We start from the raw sequence: 24305 nt of genomic DNA on the forward strand, positions 1-24305 counted from the left end.
TCTCCGTGGTACCTGCAGGCCAGGCAGCACCCTGCGGTGCTCTGCAGTGTTCGCAGGCCAGATGGCACTCCTCTGGGCTTGCGGGCCGGGCGGTATTCCGTGGTGCCCGGGGCGGTGGCTCTCCACAGAGTGTGGGCGAGCCCACCTTCATAAGGAGACCCCGGGTTGTGAACCCAGGGCCTCCCATATGGTTGGATGGGAGCCCAACTGTTTGAGCCATAGCCACTTCCTACCTAATGTATTTTTAATCTCATCTATCATGTCTTTCCTTCCCATAAGGTCTGTTACTTTTCTTTGTAGGCTTTCAAATTATTCTTTATGCCACCTAAGTCTTCTTAATATCCTTTATCTCATATTTCTTTCAATTTCTTGAATTGATTTAGGAGAGTTATGTGATTATCATTGGTCTTAAATCATGTATCTCTTTAGGATATTTGGTTTGTTCCTTGGGCTGGACCGTCTTTTCCTGTTTTCTAGTATGGCTTTTAATATTTTGCTCATGTCTAGGCATCCAAATATGTTGGTGAATTTACTCTGATGGTCAGTTTCTTTCTCTTGCCTGTTTTTTTCCCCACATATCTTCTTTGATATTTGATTAAACTTATTCTATGTTTTTAAAATTGCCCAGCTTAAGTTCTCAAAATCATGCCAGGGACTCTCTAATGGGATGCAGATTTTCTCTCTCGAGTTAGGGTACAGAGGGAACCAAAAGTAGTTTTAGTTCATGCAATTTCTAGACTGGCCAACAGATGGTGCTTGTTGGTGCACAATTCCATGGAGATGTTTCAATCTCCATTTTTATGTGTTTTGGTCTCTCCAGAGCTGAGATTCAAAGAGGACCTTTCTGGCCGAATTCACAGAAGAAAAGTCCCTCAGTACCCCTCCCTCTTCCCTTGTAAGAGTTGCCAGGGAGAAAGATGGTAGTTCCCCTCAGCCAGCTGCAGTGAATCAAGGGTTTTGTTCCAGCTTAATATCTTTGGGGTGACGGATTGCCCTGGGGGTTAGTTACTCATGTTTGTTGTTTCTGGTTCTTTGTTTCTGTGTCTCTGACCTTCCTGGGAGTTATGAAGCACTGTCTTGGTCTGCTGACCCCCAAAGCAGGTCCCTTGGACAGCTTTTGGCTCTTTCTTTGTTGTTTTTCTGAGAGAGTTGAGTCCTGCCTTCCTGATCTGACACCATCTTCCCACAATTCCTGTTTTTCTGTTTTAAAGGAATATTATTGGTAGCAGAACAGGAGGGATGGGTATGGGACAAATCAGAAGTAGAATATTGGTAATTTAGTTATCTTTTAAGGTTTTTATATAAGTGAAATATAATGGCTTACTAAGCTGTCAAAAGATTATTCATCTTCTTGCCACTTTAAGCAGTAGGACATCAAAAATATTTATTTATTATTATATTTTAAAGATTTATTTTATTTCTTTCTTTCTCCTTCCTCCCCCCCCCCATTGTCTGCTCTCTGTGTCCATTTGCTGTGTGTTCTTCTGTGTCTGCTTGCATTGTCAGGCGAAGTGGGAAACTGCATTTTTGTTGTTGTTGTGTCATCTTGCTGCGTCAGTTCGTGTGTGCGGCACCACTCCTAGGCGAGCTACGCTTTTTTCACATGGGGCGGCTCTCCTTGCGGGGTGCACTCCTTGCATGTGGGGGACCCCTATCCTGGGGCTCCCTTGCATGGCATGGCACTCCTTGCACGCGGCAGCACTGCATGTGGGCCAGCTTACCACATGGTTCAGGAGGCCCTGGTGATCGAACCCTGGACCCTTCATGTGGTAGGCAGATGGTCTATCACTTGAGCCACGTCTGCTTCCCCATCAAAAGTATTTAAAACCAGTTTATTTTGGGAAGCAGATTTTGGCTCAGCTGATAGAGTGTCTGCCTACCATATGGGAGGTCCAGGGTTCAAACCCAGGGCCTCCTGACCTATGTGGTAAGCTGGCGCACACGCAGTGCTGATGCGCGCAAGGAGTGCTGTGCCATGCAGGGGTGTCCCCGCGTAGAGCAGCCCCACGCGCAAGGGGTGTGCCCCGCAAGAAGAGCCACCCCGCGTGTAAAAAGTGCAGCTTGTCCAAGAGTGGCACCACACACACACAGAGCTGATGCAGCAAGATGATGCAACAAAAAGAGACACAGATTGCCAGTGCCACTGACAAGAATGCAAACAGACCCAGAACACACTGTGAATGGACACAGAGAGCAGACAATAGGGGGGCTGGGGAACAAAATAAATAAATAAAGCCAGTTTATTTTGAGAGAACTAGGGAAATAATTATGGTAATGTTCTAATAAGGATATTACACAGGTACATACCTATACAGTATGTATTTATTTGTTACCTTATTGATTTTATTGAACTCTTTTCAAATTGATTATCCTGTTTTTCCCTGCAGGTTACAGATCGCAACTCAATTAATATCAAAGTATCCTACAAGTTTACCTAACTGTGAACTGTCACCATTACTTACGATACTATACCAGCTTCTCCCTCAGCAGCAAAGAGGAGAACGCACATCATTTGTGTTGCGTTGCCTTACAGAAGTTGCATTGTGTCAAGGCAAAAAATCAAACCTACAAAGCTCCCTGAAGTCAGATTTATTGAAACTCTGGATTAAAATTTGGTTTATTACTTTACGCGGTATAAGTTCTGAACAAATACAAGTCGAAAACTTTGGCTTACTTAGAGCTATAATTCAAGGCAATTTAGTCGAGGTTGACAGAGAATTCTGGAATTTATTTACTGGATCAGTCTGCAAACCCTCATGGTAAGTTAAATATGCTTTGTGTCAGATTTTACAATAGTAAGTATATATATATATATATATATATATATATATATATATATATATATATATGTATATGTATGTATATACATTTACCTGATCATTTTCTTAGGTTTGTAATTTAACTTAATGATTCTGTTTCACAAACTTTTGTTTTTGTCCAGGAAGACTTAATGAATGAATGAGAATTTAGTTTCAAATATGAAGCAATTACTAAAGGCCAATTTTAAAAAGAATTATCATTTCTTTTATCTATAATTGACAATTACTTAATATTCATAAACTTTTTTAGTAGTGCTGGTTACTATTTTTTTTTTGGGTGGGTGGTAGTATTCTGTTAAGACATGGTTCATAATCAAGAAACTTCTCAAATGTAATTAGTCTTTTTACTATTTTTGTGTTTATTTAGTCACCAAGTGCCTACCATTTGACAGGCACTGTCCTAAGCTTTGGCAGCATAGTGGAAAACAAGATAGATAAGGTCTCTGTCCTTCAAAGAGTTTACATTTATCAACAGTTGTCCTTTGTTTTGTTATAGCCCTGCAGTATGCTGTTTGACATTGGCAATGACTTTCTGTGTTGTCCCAGAAACAATAAAAACAGGAGTAGAGCAGAATGTATATGATGGAAATAGTTTTTCATTAAAAGAATTGATAATGAAATGGCTTTTACTCTATCAGTTAGAGGATGACTTAGAAGACAGTACAAAGCTGCCTCCAATTCTTCACAGGTAATTTCAGTTCATTAGCTTAGTGTTTTGTTTTTGTTTGTTTTTTAAAGCTCCCTCAATTATGTATTTGATACCAGATGGCTTCATATTACAGTATAATCCAGGATATCCCAGAGCTAGTCCTAAATATATTAAACATTCCCGTTTTTTAAAAAAAACTTCTTTATTTTGAAATAATTTCAAACTTACAAGATAGTTGCAAAATTAATACAAAACCCATACAGACAACTCCAGCATACTACCCACCAAGATTCCCAGATCCACCAACTTTTAACATTTTGCCACATTTGTCATTTCATTTCTTCCTTTCCTTCCTTTCTTCCTTCCTCCCACATTCCCTCCTTCCCTCTTTCTTCCTTCTTTCATATTTTCTATTGGTTTTCTAAATATTTGTGAATAAGTTGTATATATCATAGTCCTTGAATACTTAATGCATCCATGAACTTTTCCTAAGAACAAGGATATTCACTTATGTAACCACCTTAAGTACAGTTATCTAGTTAAAAAAATTTAAGACTGGTGAAGCTTACAGTCTACATTCCATTTTTTTCATATGTCCCAATAATGTTCTTTTGGGAATTTTCTCCATTATTAGATCCACTCTAGAATCATGTAATACATTTATTTGTTATTAGTCTATTTTTGGTGGTGTTATGGAAACATATACAGCATGAACTTTCCTATCTCAGCCATTCTCAAGCATGCTGTACTGTGAGATTAATCGCAGTCATAATGTTGTGCTACCCTTACTACCATCCATTACTAGAACATTCCCATCTCCCCAAACAGAAACCCTACACCCATTATACATTAACTCTCCATTCTCTCTTCCCCGCCCTGCTATAAACTGTATTCTATTTTCTGTCTCTTTGAGTTTGCATATTCTAGCTATGCCATATAAGTGGAATCATGCAATATCTGTCCTTTTGTGTCTGACTTATTTCATTTAGCATATCTTCAAGCTTCATCCACGTTGTAGTATGTATCAGAACTTCATTCCTTATTATGGTTGAGTAATAATTCCACTGTATGTATATATATCTCATTTTGTTTATCCACTCATCTGCTGATGGACACTTGGGTTCCTGCCATCTTTTGGTTATTATGGATAATGCTGCTTTGAACATTGGTGGATAAATATCTGACTGAGTCCCTGCTTTCCCTTCTCTTGGGCATATACCTAGGAGTGGGGTTGCTGGGTTACATGGTAGTTCTGTGTTTAACTTTTTGAGGATCTGCCAAACCATTTTCTGCAGCAGCTGCACTATTTTATGTTTCTGCCAACAAACTACTGAAGTTCTTATTTATCCACATCCTCTCTAGCACTTATTTTCCTTTTTTTTTTTTTAAAGTAATGACCACTATAGTGTGTGTGAAGTGGCTGCCCTTTGTTTTTACTGGGTTGTGTATCTCTTTTGCCTGCATCTCAGTCTAGATCTTTTTACTTTGTTCTTTTTCTATGTGTAGACAGGGAGAATAAAGAGGATATGTATGAAGAATTTCATACAGTTCTTTGAATGGATACTTAGGTGTTCTTTTTGATCATCTGTACATAGCTCTTCTGTACATAATAATTTTCTGAACCCATACCTGACTTAGATTTCTGGATCTGAGGGTCCTAGATCCCTAATCATAATGGCATTATCTTCTTGGTGAAATATGTCAAATTAATATGATGAAAGTATTATCCAAAAAGGTGCTGATGCAAAATACCGGAACTCTGTTGACTTTTTTTTTTTTTAATTTTTAAAGCAGTTTTATTGAGATATATTCACATAACATACAATGTGTATAATCAATGACTTACTATAATCACACTAAAACAATTTTTAAAAAGAATAATAAAGTGAGAAGAATCACTTCATTAATCTCTGTTGGCTTTTATAAAGGGTATTTATTTGGGGTAGAAGCTCACAGTTACAGGGCCCTAAAGAGTCCAACTCAAGGTCCCATAAGAAGTACTTTGTCACCCAAAGTCTGTTGCCATTTGTTGACACAAGATGGCGGGTGCTATCTGCCTGGGTTCAGCCTCCCTCTTTCCTCTTCAGGCTCTGTGGTCCCAGCTTCTTCTGATCTCATCTGTAGGCTGGCATAAGGCTTGTCTCTCAGGGCTTCTCAGCTGCTCTGTTCTCTTCATAAGGTCAGCTGTAGGCTATCAGGCTCATCTCTCTTTTGGGCTACAGGATCTTCTGTGTATCTTCTCTGTATATCTACTTTTCCTCTTTTCTTGATTGATTATCCCTCACCAAGGGGGCAGGGAATCAACCCTCCTAATGATGTGGTAGAATCAAAGCCCTAATCTTAATTTAATCAAAGCCATCTCAGCTGAATCTAATATAGTCAAAGGGTATCATACCCAGAGAAAGACTAGGTTGCAAACATAATCAATATCTCTTTTTGGAATTCATAAATAATACCAAACTGCCACAGTGAGGAAACAAGAAAAAAGACTTAAGTATTAGAAGACGGAGAGTAGTTTTTCCACTTCCATTTAACCTTTCCAATATGACACTTTGAACTGTCTGATCAGAGAGAAGACCTCTGGTTTCTAGTGCCTTCGTTTTAGGCACACAGTCTTTTGTTTATTTCAGAAATAACCTTTAAAAAATTAGATGTGATCCTGCTTTCTGTCAGTTTTGTAAATGCTAGGAACATAACATGTATACTTTTGAAGTTCTCCTTTCAGAATTTAAGAAGTTCAGTACCAATGAAGGCGTCTTTAATTTAGGATCCAAATTTGAGAGGTCAAGGAATATAGCTAATATGGACATTTGTTTAAAGAACTCTTTGAATGATTTATGCTCTTTTAAGTGAAGCTGTTTATTTTTCTTTATAGTGATTTTCCTCACCTTGCACTGGAGAAAATTCTTGTGAGTCTCACTATGAAAAACTGTAAAGCTACAATGAATTTTTTCCAGAGTGTGCCAGAATGGTATGTTATTTATTAGAGTTTTCTGTTATTTTTAAGTACAGTTTTAGTTATGAAGATAATTTTGGCAGGTTAGTAGCTGCATAATTATTATGAATTAGTTGATTTTGAAAAAGCAAAAGTGTTAACCAGGAAAAGGTCCTTTTAATTCAGTGGTGTCATCTATATTCTGTAATTTTAGTTCTTGACTACTATTACTTAAAGCTGTATCAGATAACATATAATATTTACTGGTGGAAGAAATTGAATGGGTATTGTGGGAAACTAAGAACACAAAAAAGATGTGGGGCGGCGGACTTGGCCCAGTGGTTAGGATGTCCGTCTACCTCATGGGAGGTCCGCGGTTCAAACCCCGGGCCTCCTTGACCCGTGTGGAGCTAGCCCATGCGCAGTGCTGATGCGCGCAAGGAGTGCCCTGCCACACAGGGGTGTCCCCCGCGTAGGGGAGCCCCACGCGCAAGGAGTGCGCCCCGTAAGGAGAGCTGCCCAACGCGAAAGAAAGTGCAGCCTGCCCAGGAATGGCATTGCACACATGGAGAGCTGACACAGCAAGATGATGCAACAAAAGGGACACAGATTCCCAGTGCCACTGACAAAAAGAGAAGCAGACAAAGAAGACGCAGCAAATAGACACAGAGAACAGACAACACGGGGGGGGGGGGGGGGCGCGGGGAGAGAAATTAAAAAAAAAAAGATGTGAAGTGAATTCTTTCAAGTTGTGGACCATTTTTATATGTCATGTAAAATTCGACTAACTCTAAAGGAAAATAAATCTAAAATCCTCATTTTAGTTGTTTGGCTCAAGTGGCTCTCATTCATTCCTGTGGCTAAAAATGACTCACTGGTGTAAAGATACTTAATCCACCTGGGGAGTGGGTATAGCTCAGTGGTTGAATGCCTGCTTCACGTGTCTGAGGTCCAGGGTTCATTTCCCAGGACCTTTTAAAAAGAAAAAAAAAGAAAACAAAGGTTGTTATTCCCCTTTAGGAGGGCATAAGATGGAAAAAATCCTACATTTTAGAGAAATCAAAACTGAAAAAAGGGAAGCATTTTCAGATGCTGTTATTCTCTTTATATTTCATGTTATTAATATTTTTCTAATACTTTGAATTTGACATCAAAATTATAACTTTGTATTTCTTTTGTCCTTCCTATTAGCAAAATTTACCACATTTACCACAGTAAATTTGTTAATGAGTATCAAAGTCCAAAGAAGAAACGGATTCAAAAGAAAAACCCATTAATTGTATAAGCAGTCTTTGAATAATGTAGATGCTGATTTAATGTTTTCATTTATAATATATTTCTAATATATGCAGGTAAGGAATTAAGTAGTTTGATTATCAACTAAAGCTCTTACTTTCTTGAAGTGAGCAACACCAAAAAGGTAAAGAAGAGCCTTCATTCTCAGAAGTAGAAGAACTGTTTCTTCAGACAACTTTTGACAAGATGGATTTTTTAACCACTGTGAAAGAATGTAGTGTAGAAAAGCACAAGTCCCATTTTGGGTGTTCTGTCCATCACAATCTCAAGGAATCACTGGATCGCTATCTTCTGGGATTATCAGGACAGCTTTTAAATAATTACTCATCTGAGGTGAGACTTTAAGAAATAACTGTATGTAGTTCAATTTTGGTGACTATTAGGAAGAAGAAGGGCTAATAGGGATTGGAAAGGCACTAAGGATGTCAAGAGGCTTGGTTTTAAAAGAAAATGAGAGTACATGGCTACATCTAGAAAAACTTAAGCATGAAAAAAAGAAACCTGAAGAATAATTATTTGTGTACTTTTTTGCCAGAAATTCTGGTAGATATAAAAGAAGTATAATTCTTTGAACTTCGGAACCATGTTTGGTAGGTTAGTAGGGAATAGTGAAGGTATTTGAGAATGCGGCCTATGTGATGGAAAGGAACATCTCAACATAGAAGAACATAGATGTTGCAATAATAGAAAAAGACTTAATTTAAATTAGTAGATTTTGTTGACATTTGAACAAAGAGTGATTAATAAAGGTAATCAGTGGATTAGCAATCACCCATATTTTTAGAGGTCATATAGTAATTCCTCATGTATTATTTCCTTTATCTTCATAAAAATCACAATTTCTCTTCCTGTATGCCCTTCCCTTGCCCAAACTAATTCCTATTTCTATCAACATGAGATGTCTTTTTACCAATTTCTCTGTGTTTAAATAATGCACATGGCAAAATCCTTGCTAAACCTTTACTTAGATAATCTCAGCCATAATGATTTGTCAGCCTTTAACTCTGGTGGTACTTAATATTTGGAATTTTTATGACACTTAGCATCTTTTTCAGACCATGGATATTTGTGTATTCATTTTATCTCTTAGACTAAAACGTAAAATCCTTAAAAGATGTATTTTTAATTTTTATCAGTCTTTTTATCCTTCATGATACAATGAATAGAATAAAATCTACAAACTCCTCAAGGAAGTTAATTCAGTACCATAGGTAATGACCTATGTAAGACCAGAGAAGGATCACATCTATCTTACCCTTAATTATTAACATCCTTCTGGATCACAGTTATAACCACTTTTATTACATTTCTTTGCCCTTGTATATTTTCCTCAAAAATGCCATCTCCTACAATAGAAGAGGAAAAAATTCCAAAATATTTCCTTTATAACCTTCACAAATTCTTACATAATTCTATAAAAGACAAAAATGCCTTTTGGTATTCTGTGGAGTTTAAAAACTGAATAAGTCAAGGGTCTTATCTTTTAGAAACTCAAAATGTCATATTTTTTTAAGATTTATATATTTCTCTCCACCCCCTCATTGTTTGCACTTGCTGTGTCTGTTCATCTTCCTTGCTCTATTACAAGGTAACTGGGAGCTGAACCCGGGACCTCTGATGTGGGAGGGAGGTGCCTAATCACTGGAGCCACCTCTGCTCCCTGCTTTGTTGTGTCTCTCCGTTATGCTTTTTTCTCTCTGTGGTTTTTTTTTTTAATTTTTAATTTTATTTTTTCTTCCCTCCCCACTGTTTTTGCTGTCTGTGTCCATTTGCTGTGTGATCTTCTGTATCTATTTATCTTTTTTTTTGTCTTCTCTTGTCTTTCTCTTCTAGGATTCACCTCTGATGTGGAGAGAGGTTCCCTGTCAATTGTGCCACCTCAGTTCCTGGTCTGCTGCATTTCACCTTACCTCTCCCCTTTGCCCCTCTTTTGTTGCATCATTGTCTTGCTGCGTGACTCACTTGCATGGGCACTGGCTCACCATGCAGCACTCGGCTCACTGCATGGGCACTTGTTTCCTGCACAGGCACGCTTTCACCAGGAGGCCCCAGGGATCGAACCCAGGTCCTCCAATATTGTAGGCGGATGCCTTATCACTTGAGCCACATCCGCTTCCTCCCTGTGTCTCTTGTTGTGTCATCTTGTTGCATCAGCTCGCTGTCTTCTTAAGGAGGCATTGGGAGCCTCTGCTCCCCGGCTTTGTTGTGTCTCTCATCATGTTTTCTCTTCTTTTATCTCTTGCTGCATCATCTTTGTTGTGTCAGCTTGCTTTGCCTGCCCATCGTGCCAACTCATTATCTTCTTTAGGAGGCACTGGGAACTAAACCAGGGACCTCTCATGTGGTAAGCGGAAGCTCAGTTGCTTGAGCCACATCCGCTTCCCAAAAATGACATCTTTTTTTTCTTCCAAAAATGTCGTCTTAATGTCCCTTTTATATGAATCTAATTTTTGTTCATGTTCTAAAACCTAGAGGCATTATTTGCCTTTCAGTCTTTTTTCTTCTCTCACCTCCCTTCCTCAAATATTTCAGAGCTTACTGTGTGCAGTAGACTATGGCACTTTAAAAAGAGATATTTTGCTTGACCATTAGGAGATATTTCTGCTCTTTTCCCTGAGAAGCCTGTTTATCTCAACTCCACAGGGGATCCCTTGGATTTTGGAATTTTTAGAGATGTTCATAATGCCATTATTAACTCAACTGAACTTTTGTTTCTTAACATGTGTATAAAATTTTTTCTAACAAAAGATAATTACAGAATATCCAGAATTATTCATGAAATATACACATAATATATATTTTTTGTGGCTTACTTTTAGGTTACAAATTTAGAAATGCTTGTCCGGTGTTCGCGTCTTTTGGTGGATGTTCTTGGCTGCTATTGTTATATGGGGGTAATAACTGAAGAGGAAGCTTATAAATCAGAATTATTCCAGAAAGCCAAGGTAGGAGAATTTACACTAATAAAGATTTAGATAAATTTGAATGAAATATATTCCTGGGAAAATTGTTAATTTCTTTGGAAAACAAAATTTTTTATAGGTTAACCCTTTTTCATTTATGCCTTCTGAGAAGAATGATACTATGTGCCCTTCCTTAAGATTAGAAATTATTTTAAACCACTATATAGTATTAGAATCATATTCTGTTAACATTGTCTTATTAATAAAATACAGATTTTTTGGAGTTATAAAAGTTTTTTCTGTGATCAGCTATCCTAAACCACCCTTGGTTAAGGTTGTTAATCAAATACCTCTAAGCATGAGATACATTTTCATCTCTGCTTGCTGTTTTCTGAGTTGTGATTTGCAGGGGGAGCAGGGTGTTAAGTGTTACTGTTTTTTTTTTCCGGATTGTTCATAGTAATTATCCTGTGTAACCAAGTATAACTTCCAAAAAATCTTAATTTTGTCTTTAAGTGAAATTTTAAAAAGCAGTCACTAACCCATGTAATTAAAACTGGAATTTGAATTTTTCTTCTTTTCTTAATAGTCTCTAATGCAATGTGCTGGAGAAAGTATCACTTTGTTTAAAAACAAGACAATTGAAGAATCTAGGATTGGGTCATTGAGAAATATGATGCTTCTGTGCACAAGTTGCTTGTGTAACTGTACCAAGGTAAGATATTCTTCTTACTTGACAGTGTAGCCTATCCAGTGAGGTCGATTACTGGTTGTTGTCACTATTCTTGTTGTTGTTCCTCATTCATAACTTTGTACATTGATTTACAATTAAATTGAATGGTAAATAAAGGAATGATCCAGAGAAATAAAGTAATATGTAGTCTTAGTTTTGCATGAAACTGATTTCATCACTTCAGTAAGATATCTGGGATCATTTTACCACCTTTACATACAACTACATAGGTGACTTTTTTATTGCCAGCATATTTTCATTCATTTAATAAAAACTTGCCTGCTAGCTGTGTGATATGCATACAACTATATCTAGGCTAGTGAGCATCACAAAGATAAATACCTCCAGTACGTACATTGCTCCCTTTTCTCAAAATACTCTGACATAACATTTGGTAGAAAGAGTACTACTGTGTATAATCTTTGTTTTCATTTGGAACAGTCCTGAAGGGTAGCTGAGCCAGGCCAGAGTGATAATAATTTTTGGAAACATCTTTGAAGCTAATGTTAAATTACATGGTCATGTATTAATATTTTTGGCATACATTTTTAGTTTTGTAATATGTTTTCTACGTTTTGGTCTAAATGGGGAAGGAAAGAAGTGTAAGAGAAGAATAAAAGCTAACCTACAATTCTTGCTTACATGTGCTTAGAATGAAAAGAAAGTGTTTTACTTTAATGCTCTTTAAGTGTCTAGTGAAAGAAATGGGCTATAGTTATTATTCTTAATAAGAAAGCACTTAATAGTGCTTTTGAAGCAAATTATATCTTGGCCCTAGATAAACTCTTTATCCATGTTTCTTTGTAATAGAGAATTTCCAATGTAGAAGAACATTTATATTAATACTGCATTCAAGATAAAGAAAACATTACCTGCTAAGAAAATTGTTTTTATTTGTTTGTTTGTTTGGCTTTTTGTTTGTGTGTTTTAGTTACAGCTCAGTCCAAATAAGGTTGCTTCTGGCTTTTTCCTACGGTTGTTAACTTCAAAGCTAGTGAATGACATTGCAGATATTTGTAAAAGTTTTGTAAGTATGCCTCCTATTTTACTATCATACTTAATCGATTCTAAGATACATATTTTTTTCTCATTCAAATAGTTGTCAAATTGGATGCCTCTCACAATATCTGGCATCTTACATTTTTTTAAATGAGGAAATTAAAGTGATTTGGTTTGGGGAGAAGATAATATGATTGATGTCTAACACAGTGCCTGTCCTTAGTTTCTCGATGAATAATAATAGACTGAAAAGGTGGGAATTAACTGCCCAGACTGTTTCAGGGTAACACTAGACCATAATTCAAAATAATTCTTTAAAACAAAACCTGACCAGACAAGTAACATAGTTTTGTTGTGGTATTTATTTATTTTTTCCATTCAACTGTAATTATGCCACTCAAAATGTTCAGTGTGCCTGGCAAACATAGTACTCAGATATTCACTGAATGAAAAAATATTTGTAACTTGATGAATTTTCATCTAATAATAAATCACGGTCATTTTTCCATGTCACTACATATTTTTGTACTGTACATTATTTAGCAGTAGTATAATCTATTATATGGGTATAGTATATGTATGTATATCTACATATATTTTAGCCCTTTAGCTTTTGATAAACATTCAAAGCAATTTCTCATTTTTGTGTTACAAAGAGTTCTGCAGTGAAGATCCTCATGATTTTTTTTGTCCACTCATTTGTGTACATTTGAAGAATGTAGGATAAGTTCTTTGCAGTGGAATTGCTTGCTCAAAAGGATTGTGAATTTTACATTTTGATGAATATTGTCCTCCAAACTAATCATACCAATTTACACTTTTCCTACATTCCAATCAATTTTGTGCATTATAAAAGTTCTAAATATAAAAATTAATTTTAAAGGTTGCATGTTATTCTATTTATATAGACATATTACTTTTTGTTTTCTCACTGGACATTTTTACACATCATCTTGAATTGTTTGATTTGGTGACTTCTCACCGAAATATGTTTCTGAAAAGAACATTTTTGCTTCTCTTCTTTGAAGGCATCCTTTATCAGAAAACCATTTGACGATGGGGAAGTTGAATCAATGGAAAATGATACTGATGAAAATCTAATGGCAGCGGAGGATCAGTTATCAATGAATTTAATTGATGATTACCCTGCCAGTAGTGTTAGTGATGTAAATGAATCTGGAGAAAACCAAAATACTATTGGTAAATATATATTTACTGCTTGAAGTTTATCTATCTATTCCTATTGATTTGGCATTATAAAATCCTTCATTGATCGATCTTACGCTCCAATTCTCTCTTAGAACAGTTTATTAGGATTGTTCTTTCCTTTATAATTTAGATTTCTCTTTTTTTATTTGAATCTGTTACTTTCCTATTTGTTTTTCAAGGAAGAATTTAAAATAATTATTAAAGACCTATAACCATTTATAGATTATTTGGAAAATAGAGAACAGGTGAGGAAAACAGGCAATAATGTCATGATTTAATCTTTTCCTGTTATTTTCTTTATACACTTTTAAAATTAAAATCAGCATCAACATTCATATACCATTTTATAACTTGTCTGTTTTATTTAACGTTAATAATAAGCATTTTCCTGGTGGCAACTTGTATTGATAAAATACCAGTTTATAATTTCTTTTATTTAACATTAATAATAATCACTTTTCATGTAGTACCTTATAATGATAATCATACTTTTTAATGGCTTCATGATATTCTAGGTAAGACCATTAACTTTTTAAACCATTTTTTATTGATGAAATTTAGATCCTTTTCTATTTCTATATGTTAAACAGTATTCCATTGAATGTCTTTATAGATTTTTGCATATTCTAGATTATTGATGAGAGAATCTTGGGGAAATTATTCATGAAGAATTTTGAAGCATTTGGTGTGTGACCAATTTTGCCACAATATTGTTTTCTGTAAACTTCAATCTATGTTTTTGTAAATGGCAGAGGGATGTTTCAGTTAATGTTTATGTGACTTTGTGGCCCCTCTCTTACTCTTAATGATCACTTTCTATTTTTAGGTGCCACAAACCCTTTAGCTGAAGAACATCTGTCAAAGCAAGATGAACTTTTTTTAGACATGTTGAAGTTCTTGTGTTTTTGTGTAACTACTGCCCAGACCACTACAATGTCATTTAGAGCAGCTGATATTCGAAGGAAATTGTTAATGTTAATTGATTCTAGCACACTAGACCTTACTAAATTCCTCCACTTACACATGGTGAGTTAAGTAAAATGAAGAAATTTGATTCTGTATGATGTTGCTGGCTAAATATACCTGATTGACATGTAAGAATAACATAGTGCTTTTGCAGACATGAAGTTCTTTTCTTGAGAAATAAGGTTAGTTATAAAACATACTTTTTCTTTTACTGTGCTTTGAAAAAAACATTTAGGTGGATACTGAAACATTAGAACTTGAATGGACTTTAGATACTTAAATATTCCTGTTTAATTGTTATAAATTATTCATTTTTTAAAAAGCTTTATTTTATTCCCCCCCCCTTCCCTCCGTAGTCTGCTCTCTGTGTCCATTCTTTGTGTCTTCTTCTGTGTCTGCTTATATTCTCATTAGGTGGCTCTGGGAACCCATTCTGGGACCGTCCAGAGTGGGAGAAAGGCGATTTTTCTCGTTGTGCCTCCTCAGTTCCCTGTTCTGCTATGTCTTCTTATTTTCTCTCCTCTCTGTCTCTTGTTGTGTCATCTTGCAGCGCCAGCTCTCTGTGTCGGCCAGCACTCCTGCATGGGGTGGTTTTTCCATGCTGGGCGACACTCTTGCGTGGGGTGGCATTCCCAGGTAGGCCGGTACTCCGCATAGGCCAGCTTGCTGTGGGCCAGCTTGTCCTCACCAGGAGGCCCTGGGCATCGAACCCTTGTACCTCCTATATGGTGGACGGGAGCCCAATTGGTTGAGCCACATCCATTTCCCTGTTATAAATTATTTTAAACAGGCCAAGAAACTTAGATCTTGAATGTAAAAATAATACTTATACACATTATGTTTGAAATCTGAATCTTGCCTTTGACAATAGTTGATATGCTTTAAAAAATTTTTTTGAATGTATTTCAAAATGAGAGTAAAGTTACAAGAGGACTACAGAGAGTTCCCATATGCCCTTTATAAGCTTCCACATTAACATTTTACCACATTTGTTTTGTCATTTTCTGTCTCCCTTTATATATGTATATATACACAACCATATATTACCATTTTTCCTGAACCATTTTAAAATTAAGTTACATATATGATGTCCCTTTTATTTCATTGTGTTCTTAAAAATGAGGATACTCTCCCATATAACAGTATAATCATCAAAATCAGGAAATTAACTTTGCATCATTGCATTTAGTTGTCAGAGCTTCCTCTCCTTCACTTTAGAGCAGTTCTTAGGCTTTCCATGTCTTTCATGACCTTCATATTTTTGAAGAGTACATGCCAGTGGCTTTGCAGAATCTCTCACTTTGGGTTTCTCTGATGTTTCCTCATGATGAGATTTAGATTTTTGTGGGATAATTATGAAAGTGACATCTTTTACTTCCCCATTGTCTATATATCTGCTGATACCTCCAATTCCAGCCCAAGATCAAAGAGTTATTAGCTTTTTCTCTTTCCAAATTTGTAGTTCTCTGACAGTGAAAAATATGACTGCTCACTTAACCTTAATATCTTTATTTATTTACCTAATACCTTTATGGGTCACTAATTTCCTGACCATGTGGGCCTCATGCTAGCCCTCGTGATCATGCTGGCAGAGCCTGTGGCCCAGTGAATATATTGGTTGAGTCCCTTATTAGGCATGCTGCTGTGCCCTGGCCCTGTAGGCTGGATGAGTCCCCAATCATGTCCTCAGACCCAGCGAACTGGCAAACATGTCATGTCTTTTTGCTCGTCTAGGAAAAATGTGCTAGATGTATTCTTAATAAGAACCCTGAGCCCACAAAACATGCAAGTTGAGTCCCTCGTTATTTTCCTTGCCATTCCTAGCCACAACGAATCTCTGGAATCCTTGATTTTGTCCCTCAGCATTACAAACATGTAATCCCCTAGCCGTGGGAAACATGCTTGGTTGAGCCCTGATAGAACCCCTGATTTCGGTCTTGGCAAACAAGTCTCCAAACCTGACCCAGTGGAAGGGCTATATGCTTTTCTTGAAGATTTGATGTTGAAAGTCACTGTAAGACTCAGTAAAATCATATTCACTACTATCATGGCAAATATAATATTCTTTTCCTAATATCTGAGAACAAGGAAGAAACAAATTTTTATGCATATGTAAGATAAGGAAAAAACCTCTTGCAACTTCTTGCTATAACTAGAAAGCTGTTTGGAAGCTTTCAGAAATTGACCTTACAGTATTGTAAGCAGTTGTTGCTGAGTAATGCAATAGAGAACCTTACAAGGTTGCCTTAGAGGAAGAGAGGTCAGGGTATTTGACTTTTCTGCCACAATTATCTATGTTTTCCAGAATCCATAAATAGAATAGCCTTTAAGCTTTGAATTCTTACATTCAAGCATTATTTCAGGAGGGTGGGAAACAGTATGGTTTCAGATCTTTGCGTAAGTCTCCTTACCACAATAGTGAAAAGAATTTCTAATTATTGAATTCCCACAATAGATGATAGACTTTTGCATTTATTTTCTTTAATCTTTTTCATAATCCTGCCAAGTTAAATCTTATTATCCCCATTTTACAGATGAGGCATCAGTTTCTGAATGATATAAGGCAGGCTATTTAACCACACCAGTCAGGTTTGGTGCTGGAATTTGAATCTAGCTCTGTTTGACTTCAGAGCCTGTTTTCATTATATTGCCTTATTTTAAAAATTATAGCAATAGATAGATAGCTGCGTAGCTAGATATGGCTACATAGTTACATTTATATACTTATCTAAGAAATGACTTATGAAAAGAAACTGTTTTTCCCCCTGCCATCTTAGTATCTAGTGCTTTTAAAGGAGCTTCCAGGAGAAGAATATCCCTTACCAATGGAAGATGTTGTTGAGCTTCTAAAACCACTCTCGTAAGAAATTAAAACTATATATTATGTTCACTTTAAATTTATAAAATAACTGAATTTTTCTGTTGTGCTTATAAAGTTAAACTCTCCCCACCACAGCAATGTGTGTTCTTTATATCGCCGTGACCAAGATGTCTGTAAAACAATTTTAGAACATGTCCTTCCTATAGTGACAAACCTAAGCCAAGGCAGTAGTGACACTGAAAACACAAGGGATGCTCAAGGACAATTTCTTACAGTACTTGGAGCATTTTGGTAGGTACAGACTATTTTGTGGAGTTCTTATTTCTCTATTGCTATTTCTGGATATAAATGCAGATTTTCCATTTCTACATTAGTGATTTCTTCTAATCCTCCAATGTAACTGTATACGTCTTATTTTTTTATTTATTTTTTATTTCTACATGGGAAAACAGGTGCTCAACCACTGAGCTACATCCATGAGAGTTGGTTTTTTCGTTTGTTTTTAGCAGGTACCAGGGATTGAACCCCGGACCTTGTACATGGGAAGCAGGAGCTCAACCACCTGAGCTACATCTGCTCCCTTATATCTTTTTAACAAGAGAGTAATGTAATAATATGTTTCCCTTCTTAATTTCTTGAAGCACTATGCTGTTTTTGCTTCAGGCTGGGCTTCTGAAAATGTATTTAGTATGTTTCCTGCAAATTCTGAATCACTTAATAGTTTGAGATGGTTTAGTTTGAGATGATTGGTGAGTAAGGTGAAGTGTGTCAAGCCTAAATCAATTGAATTGTTCATGTTGCCAAATAAACCAAGTGAATAGCATTATTCATTATGACTGTGGTAGGGAACAAATTGACCTTGTTATTATGTTTGATCATTTATTGCATATGGTCATGGCCTGAGATAGCACCATGATACTTACAGAGGCACACTTAAATGTAAATACAACCACCATGCTATTGGACTGAAAAGGGATTCTGAATCATTAGAGAACATGACTTTGAAATCTTTGATTTAACAACACCAAATTTTTTAAATGTTAAGTTTCTTTGTAAAACAAATTACTATAATGTGGTTATTAGCTGAAGTATGATAGCCCCAAAATGAGACATAATCATATACAACAAATAATATTCATTAGGATAAACTTTTTTTCAATCTAATTTCTTTTAGGTGAAATCTTTGGGAGAGTGACTATGCTGGCATATGCCACATAATGAGAGTTAAATTTAGCATGGAAAGAAAATTTGGAAGAAACCTAGAGTAGCTTTGATATTCAGTGATTTTTCTGGATTACACTTATAATTGAATAATTATTTGACATTGAAACACTTTATTCCAGGCACTTAACAAAAGAGGGGAAATGCACATCTCCTGTAAGAATTGCACTAGTAAAATGCCTTACAGCTTTGCTTGAGGTGAGTTATTCCACATTAAGTATTAACAAGGTCTACATTAAATTTCTTAATATGAAAATATTCTCATATTTTTCTCTTAATGTTTCATACTTAAGTGCAGTTGTTCTTTTCCCTCAAGGTTGATCCTTATTCAAAATGGGCTGTTCTCAATGTAATGGGAAAAGACTTTCCTGTAAATGAAGTATTTCCACAATTTCTTGCTGATAATCATCATCAAGTTCGAATGCTGGCTGCAGAGTCAGTCAATAGGTAATGGGTTAAATATTCATGAATTGTCTGGAACTCTGCCAGTAACAATAGTCTAGTCACAGCTTACTAGTTATGATAGTAACTCAGAAAGCTCACACTTTCTGAGCATTTACTGTGTCCCTGCTGGTGACATTTATGTTTTCTCTTAATTCTGACAAGTCTATCACTTTCATACGGTTATTTTCTCCAATTTATAAGTGATAACTTTGTGACTTAGAGAGGTAAGGTAAATTGCTCAGTATTATATAACTAGTAAATGGAAGACTTGAATGAGGTGTGTGTACTGCCACTTATGGGGGGTATATGGATTGTTTGGATATTACCAGGATTTTATGAGTTTATAAAATTATAATTAGTACCTTTTCATGTGCTCTTGATATTTATGTTTATATAATTGAATGTACAATTAGGCATTGGAATGATTTTGACATGGAGATATTTTTTGTTTGAGTAAATGAAGGGGCAAATATTCATTTTTCAGTGTGAAATAGGTTTATCAGCTTATCAAGTTGATTTTAAAATTCTAAAGTATAACCTCCTCCATCTTGCACTCCCTATAAATAAGTACTTTCTAGCTTTATTTTCCTTTAAAGCATCTGTCACCACTTGAAATGAAACATTTACCTCTCCTTACTCCACTAGGACATAGATGTAGACATTGGTTTTGTCTGTTCTGTTAAATACTGTATTTTTAGCACCTTAAACAGTGCCTGGCACTTGTTTTATATCTGTGTAAAATTTGCAAAAGGAAATTACATGATGTTTTCAAAACACAGAATAAAATGATTTGAGAAGCCTTACTGTTCAAATATGAGTTACTGGTGATAAATGATACTCATACAGGGACTGTCCCAGTAGTCATATAAATGTAATTGGTAGAGCTAATGTGTCTGAGGTTCTAATAAGCTGAAAGCAATGTGGTTTGTAAATCAGAATTTGTATATAACTCTTTAGGTTTGTGATTATTTTCAGTAAGAATATGGTGCAGTGTAAGGGTTTCTAATGAATGTGTGCAGTAGTTCAAGTACTTTATAAATTTCACAGATAAAAGAAAGTGTATGCTAAAGTTAAAAATCAAGTATTATAGAAAACAATGAGTTGAATATAACAAAGTAGTATAGGTGTGACATTGAAAAAGACCTCTTAAGATTCAAAAATATATAAATTCAGTAGAGACATGAAAGTAGAATTTGTTGATTATGTTTATTTCCTCACTTGTTAGGTTTCTGTAATGTTGGTCTGTTTTAAGACAGGTTAGAGAAACTGGAATCAGAGGAACACCAAAAGTATAAAAGTTTTCATTACTAAAAAACTAAAAATAAAAAGGACAAAGCTGATTAAAGAATTGTCCTTAAATATGAGAGCATATTATGCAAAAGGCACTGATCAAATCATCATATAAAAAATTTAAATGGAACATCAAGACTACATTATCTTCCTACTTTCAAGGTGATTAGACGCAAGAGTAGGTTGATACAGGAGTCTGATAACTTTTCTAATTGAGGTTTGTGAAGAGGACAGTTTATCTTTTCTGGCTGGTTTGAGTTCAGTACTGTTCAAGCTTGGTCAGTAAACTAAAAGATGTGTTTTTTTTTTAGATCTTTTTCAGTTCTAGAAGGATATAGATTATATGACAAAGAACCTATTATAACTAGGCAGTTGATCTGAACCCCTTTAAATGGACTTAAAATTCATTAGTCTTTTGAAAGAACACTAATTGCTGTGTTAGTATGTCTTTCAGAGTGATTTTTTTTTGGCCCTTGTAACATGCTTTGGAAAATAGGCTTTGAAGCAAAAAAAAATTCTCTTTTTTTTTTTTTCACTTTTTTGAAAGATTATTCCTGAATATGAAACACGGAGATTCTTCCATATTGAAAGCACTTCCTTTGAAGCTTCAGCAAACAGCTTTTGAAAATGCATATGCAAAAGCTCAGGAAGGAACGAGAGAAATGGTAATTTTGGTGGCATGCATATGTGCAAAAATCATATTCTTTCTATGATTATGTCATGTATTACTTTACCATTTGGTGTAAGACAGTTTGTATGCAATAGTTTACTTTATAAAGCTAAACTAAAGCAAATATGTGAATGGAATGAAATTACTTTTTTTTTAATAGATCAGAATTGGTTGAATAGTGGCACTTTTTTTGGTGTAACCTATATGTACCATTTTTGTGGGGAAAAACAAAATTTAACTAAATTTTTAATGGAAGGCTGATTGTCTTTTTTGTAAAAAAAAATCTTTTTATAGGCTCTGATTAAAGGCTAATTGAGAGAACAGGTGATAAGTAGAAATGGATTGAGGAAAATGTTCTAACAGGGAAGTTGATACTTTATGGTTTTTATTTTTAGTGTAACTGGTTTTCATATTTCTTTATAAGAGTATTTCTTAAAATGGCAAGAATTGTCTGAATGATAACTTTTTGTTCATTTATAAGTTTACACTCTTAAAATGGGTTTGTGGCAGGTGATCAAATAATTATTAAATCTGTGATGGTGTAAAACTGAAAAAGACAGTTGTATGAAGGAATCAAATTAGAAAAGGATTTTATTAAATTGGAAAGATGTGTGTAAAATAATATAAGGTGACTTATATGCTTGAAATCAGCAAAAAATGGAAAATATTGATCTCACAGTAATTTAGAAAAATTTCAAAGAAGTTTTGCATCTTGAAAACACAATTGAATCGTGATTATGGTTACCAAAAACTAAGTCTATTTATAGTAAAGTAATAGAAGCATTATGTCATAAATAAAGAAGATAAAAGAACTTGAATATTCTATACATTTTAGAGGATGACTAGCATGTTGGATTTGGTTCTGAGTAAAAGTGGATTAAAATTAAAATAATGAGGATATTAAAAATGTCTGTATATCCGGGTCTTATAAGGAATAGCTCAAGGAATTGACTTCAACCATTCCTTATAAGACACAGATTTACCCTAACTCTAACCTTAAAGGTTAGGGTTAAGGTTAGATGGGAATCTCATAGTTATTATTCATTGACATGTTATTTTCATACACGTCAGTGATTGCCGTTTACCAAAGGAATTAGGTCCTTTTTCTTGAATCAAAGGCAGAACTTGGGTTAGAGAGTAGCAGATTTTTCTACATGTGAAGAAGAATTTTTTTTAACAAGTAGATCTAGTCAAAAAATGTAGACACCAGCTGGGATATTGTAGTGATTTATCATTAAACTAGATAGCATGTATCGTTCTAGCTAGTTGCATGAGATTATTGTTCTTTTAAAGGTATAAAGAGCTGTATATAAAGGTATCATCATAATAAGCATTTTAGGAATTATACTTGGTAGTTAAAAGGGAGCTTTTAATACCTCTCATCCTCTCCTTGTGATTTCTGTTTTTCTTTAAAGAACTTTAATTATATTGTTTTCCTTTCATAAGATCTTATGAAGAGCATTCTTTCCCACTCTAGACAACTTTTGATATTTCCTCAAGTGCTCTACCTTTAGCTACTTCCCTGTAGGATTTAAAATTGTTCACTGGCTATTTGGATGTCGTCATAGGATACTTTGATTTTTAGCTTCCATTGGTTTATTTGTAGTGTTCAAATATTTATTTATATGAAATTATATGTTTACATTGCATTATTTTTTTAATTCTTTTAAAGTTGCTCAGTGCTGAGAATCCTGTACTTTTGGATGAACTTTATAATAGAAAAGCTGTTTTATTGACAGTGATAGCTATGGTTTTATACTGTAGCCCTGTCTGCGAAAAACAGGCGCTGTTTGCCCTATGCAAATCTGTAAAAGAAAATGGATTGGAACCACACCTCATTAAAAAGGTATATATGGATGAATATTTTTTATTATTGTGTTTTCTGGGAAATAACTGGAAAAATTAAAGCTAGACTTGTAAAGTGGTAGTTATTTAAGGTGAGGAACAATTTTACTTTTTCTATTGGTAATTTTGGAGAACAGTTACAGTAATTCTTTTAATAGTATATTCATATGTATGCAGTGTAATTGCTCACGTTCACTTTAAGAGCATTTCACAAGACATTCGTTGAACCAACAACGATGGATGACCTGTTGTCACACAGACTTAGGCCCTCCGGAATAGTATTTATGGAGACAAGAACAATAGCATATTTTACACATTGGAGTCCGGGGCAGCATGTTGGGATCTGGCAGGGCTAGAAATAAAATTTTAGGGCTGCGGAGCTGTTAAAGTGTATGATTTAGAGAAGGACTAAAATCCAAGCTATGCAGTTACAGTAGTACTGTGTTGTAGAACATTGGCCCCAGCCCTTCCGTCACCTCAGCATGTAGTTTTGGCAAGTTGCAAGCCTTTCAATTGCAGAGTTTTACATGATGGACCACTTGTCTGCCATTTAGCATTCCACCAGCATTATTTCCATGGAGCTTTACATAGGCCAATCTATAGGAAATCAGTCTTAGACAAGTTAACCTTTACCTTTCAGTATGAAAATAAGAAGTTAGTTTTATTTTATTTAAAGTGTATTATTGTAATACCTGATTATTATGATGGTATATAGTGTTTGGATTTTTCTTGTTTGGATTCAAGACTGAGCAGAAGAATTTTACTTTAGCTCTTCCTTTGAAATGTAACATTTTTTACTTTTTTATTTGGTAAGGATTTGGTAAATGCCAAGCACTGCATTATTTATTGTATATATATTTTTCTCATTAGGTTCATGTAGGTACTTTTATTAACAATATTTCACTACTGAGGAAATCAAGGTACAGAAAGGTTATATGAACACTTTCCTAAGGTCATGCCATAAATAATATTTGCAGAGAGTTAAATAAATTTTCCATTGTTTTGTTAAAGCATTGACTTCTTTTCTGTTGTTCTTTTAAAATCTTTTGTTTCATTTTTTTACTTCTTTTTGGTTTGTACAGGTTTTAGAGAAAATATCTGAAAATTTTGGATATAAACATTTAGAAGACTTTATGGCTTCTCACTTAGATTATCTAGTTTTGGAGTGGCTAAATATTCAAGATACTGGATACAGCTTATCTTCTTTTCCTTTTATTTTGTTAAACCATTCAGATGTTGAGGATTTCTACAGGTAGGTTTACGGGTGGCATGCATGAAATTTGTTGAATTTAAAATTAGGTAATAAGGTTTGGCAGTTTTCCCCACAGCTTCGTGCCCTCCCTTCCTGCCCCCAGTGCGCACACACAGACACACACACAGAGGTGGAAGGCTGCATGTTAGGATAGACGGGACAACTTGTAGTGAAAACATACTGAACTGGGAGTCACTGGACTTGGGATTTTTTTGTCCTGACTTTGCCAACAGCCATATGTGTGACTTTGGGT

At 35.2% G+C, this 24305-nt stretch overlaps 1 protein-coding gene across 2 annotated transcripts in view; it reads left to right on the top strand.

The window, feature by feature from the left end:
• The window catches only part of ATM (ATM serine/threonine kinase), a 166994-nt gene that overhangs the window by 24239 nt on the left and 118450 nt on the right, over positions 1 to 24305 (top strand). For both annotated transcript variants that reach the window (XM_058289104.2, XM_058289103.1), the window contains exons 10-25: positions 2388 to 2759; positions 3316 to 3507; positions 6344 to 6439; positions 7807 to 8032; positions 10519 to 10644; positions 11192 to 11317; positions 12267 to 12362; positions 13363 to 13534; positions 14370 to 14569; positions 17287 to 17369; positions 17466 to 17621; positions 18674 to 18749; positions 18868 to 18998; positions 20833 to 20950; positions 22628 to 22801; positions 23883 to 24052. In XM_058289104.2, coding sequence (XP_058145087.1) covers positions 2388 to 2759; positions 3316 to 3507; positions 6344 to 6439; positions 7807 to 8032; positions 10519 to 10644; positions 11192 to 11317; positions 12267 to 12362; positions 13363 to 13534; positions 14370 to 14569; positions 17287 to 17369; positions 17466 to 17621; positions 18674 to 18749; positions 18868 to 18998; positions 20833 to 20950; positions 22628 to 22801; positions 23883 to 24052 — 2514 coding nt within the window. The remainder of the gene's footprint in view (positions 1 to 2387; positions 2760 to 3315; positions 3508 to 6343; positions 6440 to 7806; positions 8033 to 10518; positions 10645 to 11191; positions 11318 to 12266; positions 12363 to 13362; positions 13535 to 14369; positions 14570 to 17286; positions 17370 to 17465; positions 17622 to 18673; positions 18750 to 18867; positions 18999 to 20832; positions 20951 to 22627; positions 22802 to 23882; positions 24053 to 24305) is intronic.

The sequence above is a fragment of the Dasypus novemcinctus genome, chromosome 27 (genome assembly GCF_030445035.2).
Source record: "Dasypus novemcinctus isolate mDasNov1 chromosome 27, mDasNov1.1.hap2, whole genome shotgun sequence".
In the NCBI taxonomy this organism is placed as follows: domain Eukaryota; kingdom Metazoa; phylum Chordata; class Mammalia; order Cingulata; family Dasypodidae; genus Dasypus; species Dasypus novemcinctus.